Here is a 3,673-nt window from a genome sequence, read left to right on the forward strand (position 1 = left end):
GACGGATGAACTTGAACTGCGGCGCCGCATTGTGGAACCCCGTCACGCGTAAAATGTCACCCACGCGGTATCTGTTTAGGCCGGCGTAGGTGGTGATGACAAGCTCGTACTCTTTGCCTACCTCCAAATGGGCCAGGTCCACGAGCCCGGTCCCCGGTACGGGCTTTCCAACTGGCCCATGCGGGATAAATTCGAAATAGGCCATATTGGGCATGATTGTGTAGACGACCTCCGAGGGCTTGCCACTCGGCGTCAAATTAAGGCCGAAATAACACTCGGACGACGCGTAACATTCGTGCACAACGCTCATCGGACCAGCCCGCCCACTCGTAGAATTCTAAGTCGGAAGTGTATTGGCGCATGGCTCCCGTCACGATAACGTCCACGGTATTTCGTATTGGCGCCACATTCTTGTATATTAATTCCGGCCAGTTATCGCACCGACATGACTCGGCTGACTGAAACCGGCCGAGCTCAGCGTCGGGCTTTGAGGATGCTCGCCTCAGACCGGACCGGACAATGTCACCACGTGATTTTCCACTGCAGAGAAACCCGTGTCGATGTCACGGCCGTCGGCCAATTTAGCCTTGGAAAATGCTGATGGCCCGTGCACAGAGCCCGAGCCGCGACACAGACGCCCCACACGGAAGACACTCGAGCGTTACGGTAGAGGTCCGCCAGAGCATCTAGAACGTACATGCTTTGGAACAGTCAGTCGACACAAAGCGATGGCGGAGTTGGCGCCCTCGTGTAGACGATGGTACGGGTCGAGGGCGGGTCCGGAGTGTCAGATTGTAGTAGCTGTGAGACGGCGAGCCGGGAGCCCCCCGGGGGTTTTGGATTCGGACTTGACGAAGAGGAAGTAGAGGCCCTTGCCCTTGTCAAGGTCCGGAACATAACTGCACCCCAAAAAAAAAATTAAAAATAAAAATAAAGGTTCAGGATCAAGCAAATTGGCTGGCATACGTATCATGCGCCTTTAATTAAGTACTCCTCGTTTTCTCTTTTCTGTGTAAATAATATCAGTGTAGTATATTATCTTTTTTTTCTTTTCTTGGGCATCTAAGAATATACGATAAACCCTCAATTCTCAAAATTGGAGCTTCTGATGTGGTGAAGGATAAGAAGATGAGATAATAGGCAAATTTAATTAGGTTGAAATTCCACTGACAAAAAGTTAAAGAAGATTCACAAAAAGAAACACCACATCTGTATGAGTCAGACATCGTCCTTCTCAAAAAAAAAAAGAAAAAAAAAAGAAAAAAAAAGATAAATTACAAAATAACAACCGTAGTAAAAACTTTGGGAGTTTTCCGTTCAGCTGACGGGGACCTTGATTGACATTAAATTAACTTACTTGAAAATATCTGAGAAAATGGTTTCAATTTAATTATTATTTTAATTTCGATCATGATTCGTAGAGTGCAAAAGGTGACTTAAAATAACATGAAACTAGCTAGAAAGTTTATGTACCAATATAATTAGTGCAATATCAAGAGGACATGCCGCATAAATATTATGCCCTAATTTTATTTTATATGTAAACCAACTTTAACTCCTGATCATGGACACTTACAGGTTCATGACTGGAATGAGGAGGCTGTAGAGGAACTGGCGGCGGTCGAGCTCTTCTTGAATCGTCGGCATTAGCTTCCGCTCTCCGGCTGAGGTCCCAGAGCTGCAGCAGGTAATTAATCAAGCCAAATTATAATCCCCCAAACGGACGAATACTAGGACAGAAAACGAGATAAGTGAAAGTTAATGAAAAATAAATGATTCTGATCCTCTCCGCTGTCACTTGATTATATAACAGGCGTCTACTGTTGTTAACTGTACGCTGCTCTAATTAAGAAGTGGCCCTACATAGTTGCGATGGGAACGATAGCAACTCCACAAACCAACGAACAAATTAGACAGTTGATAGTAGATACCTAGTGAGGAACTCGGAAATGGGATGAGAGCAAAGAATCGGAGACCGATCCCCGTTAGCAATCCTCTGAATCTCCGGCTGCAGGTCCTCGTAAGTCACGACCGGGACCTTCTTCTTGAACGACTCTCGATCAGTCGCCCCCTCGAGCTCGAACCTCTTCAAGTACTCCGTCTCCGCGTTCCGGCTCAAGATCTCGGCCAGAACCTCCTCTTGCACCGCATCGGTGTTCTTCGTCAGCCCTTTTCATGCAAATCCCTCTATAATACACCGCCACTGCCAATAAAAAAACACAGAAATTGACCGAATATATTATTTCAAAATCCAATAATAAATCTGATTCAAATCTAAACCCTCCCCTACACTATGGAAAAAATGCTCTTGTTCTTGAGCTGTTGGTTGTGACATAGATCACTGCGTTTGTGAGAGCTGATTATTTAATAAATACACATAGATTTAATCAAATTACCAAAGCTTTTACAAATCTCGATCCATTCCCTGCTGTCTGACAGTATTCCGTGTTAATTTCTCTATTATTAAACTGCCAGATTTATGTATTCCCCTCAACGACAGGTGGAGAGAGCGAAGGTAGCAGAATTTCTACAAATCACAAGTACATGAATATAATATTATGAGCTCCAGAATCTCCAACAACATCACTGCCATATCTAACATGATTTGGATATCAACACGAACACTATGAAAATACACACACACACAAAAAAAAAAAAACAAAAAAAAACAAAAAAAAACAAAGAAGCGGGGGAAGGACCGTCACACAACTACCAACTCATTTCTATTCCTTCGCACAGCACACGCGACAAGTTTCCTCGCAGAGCTGACCGTGAACTAACAACCCAACGAACGCGTATATCGTCAAGGCCCCTACGGGTCTAATCGACATTTCGGGCCCACTTGGGCACAGCCGGCTGAAGTGGCAGAGGACACCTGGAGTCCACCGCCTCCAATAATGGGCGGGAAAGTAACACACCTTAGAACTCTGTTCTGATTAATCGACGCGCCCTCTCGAAATCGATATCCATCAACTTCCCGTCGACCGTGCCTTCGGCCTCACAAACACCTAACTTAAAGGCCCCCCCAACTTCGGACCCCGTCCAGCCAAACCAGGCGTTCTGCCATAAACCGTGGTTACTCCTCCTCCATTTGCTGCCAAAACACGATTCTCGAAGCACGGCCTGCGCCCGGCCGCCGGTTTCAGCGAGCCAGCAAATTCCAATTACTATCACATAATGGCCCGGTTATGTTCCTCGTAATCGGCCTGGATAGTTGTACTCGCAACGCCGGCCGTGCTAAGGTCTTCAGCAGACCTCCGACAGCGCTCTCCCATCTGCCCTTCTGGCAAGTGCCGACTCGTCCGCAGCTTATCGCGACTCGATGCTCGAGCAGCACGTTCTTCGGACGATGAACTTGAACTGCGGGCCGCCGCATTGTTGGACCCCGTCACCGTAAAATTGATCACCCACCGGCCTATTGTTTAGCGCGGCTGGTGGGTTTTGATGACAAGGCTCCGTATCTTTGCCCTACTGCCAAATGGCCAGCGTCCACGAAGCCCCAGGTCCCGGTACGGCCTTTCCAACTGGCCCAATGCCAGGGGATAAATTCGAAATAGGCCACATATTGGGATGTTGTGTAGACGACCTCGAGGCTTGACATCGCCTTCAAATTAAGGCCGAAATAACACTCGGACGCGCGTTAACATCTGCACCGCTCATCGGACAGCCCTGC

General features: G+C 47.2%; 1 protein-coding gene across 1 annotated transcript in view; it reads right to left on the reverse strand.

Moving 5' to 3' along the window:
• LOC109821096 (probable indole-3-acetic acid-amido synthetase GH3.1) overlaps positions 1 to 3,376 on the reverse strand; it is a 4,103-nt gene extending 727 nt beyond the window's left edge. The window contains 8 exon segments of the mRNA XM_020387290.1: position 1; positions 4 to 319; positions 321 to 540; positions 803 to 814; positions 816 to 899; positions 1,577 to 1,678; positions 1,932 to 2,169; positions 3,256 to 3,376. The exon segment at position 1 is cut by the window's left edge and continues 727 nt beyond it. Of these exon segments, the coding sequence (XP_020242879.1) occupies position 1; positions 4 to 319; positions 321 to 540; positions 803 to 814; positions 816 to 899; positions 1,577 to 1,678; positions 1,932 to 2,169; positions 3,256 to 3,376 (1,094 nt within the window).

This window comes from Asparagus officinalis, chromosome 8, assembly GCF_001876935.1.
Source record: "Asparagus officinalis chromosome 8, Aspof.V1, whole genome shotgun sequence".
Classification (NCBI taxonomy): domain Eukaryota; kingdom Viridiplantae; phylum Streptophyta; class Magnoliopsida; order Asparagales; family Asparagaceae; genus Asparagus; species Asparagus officinalis.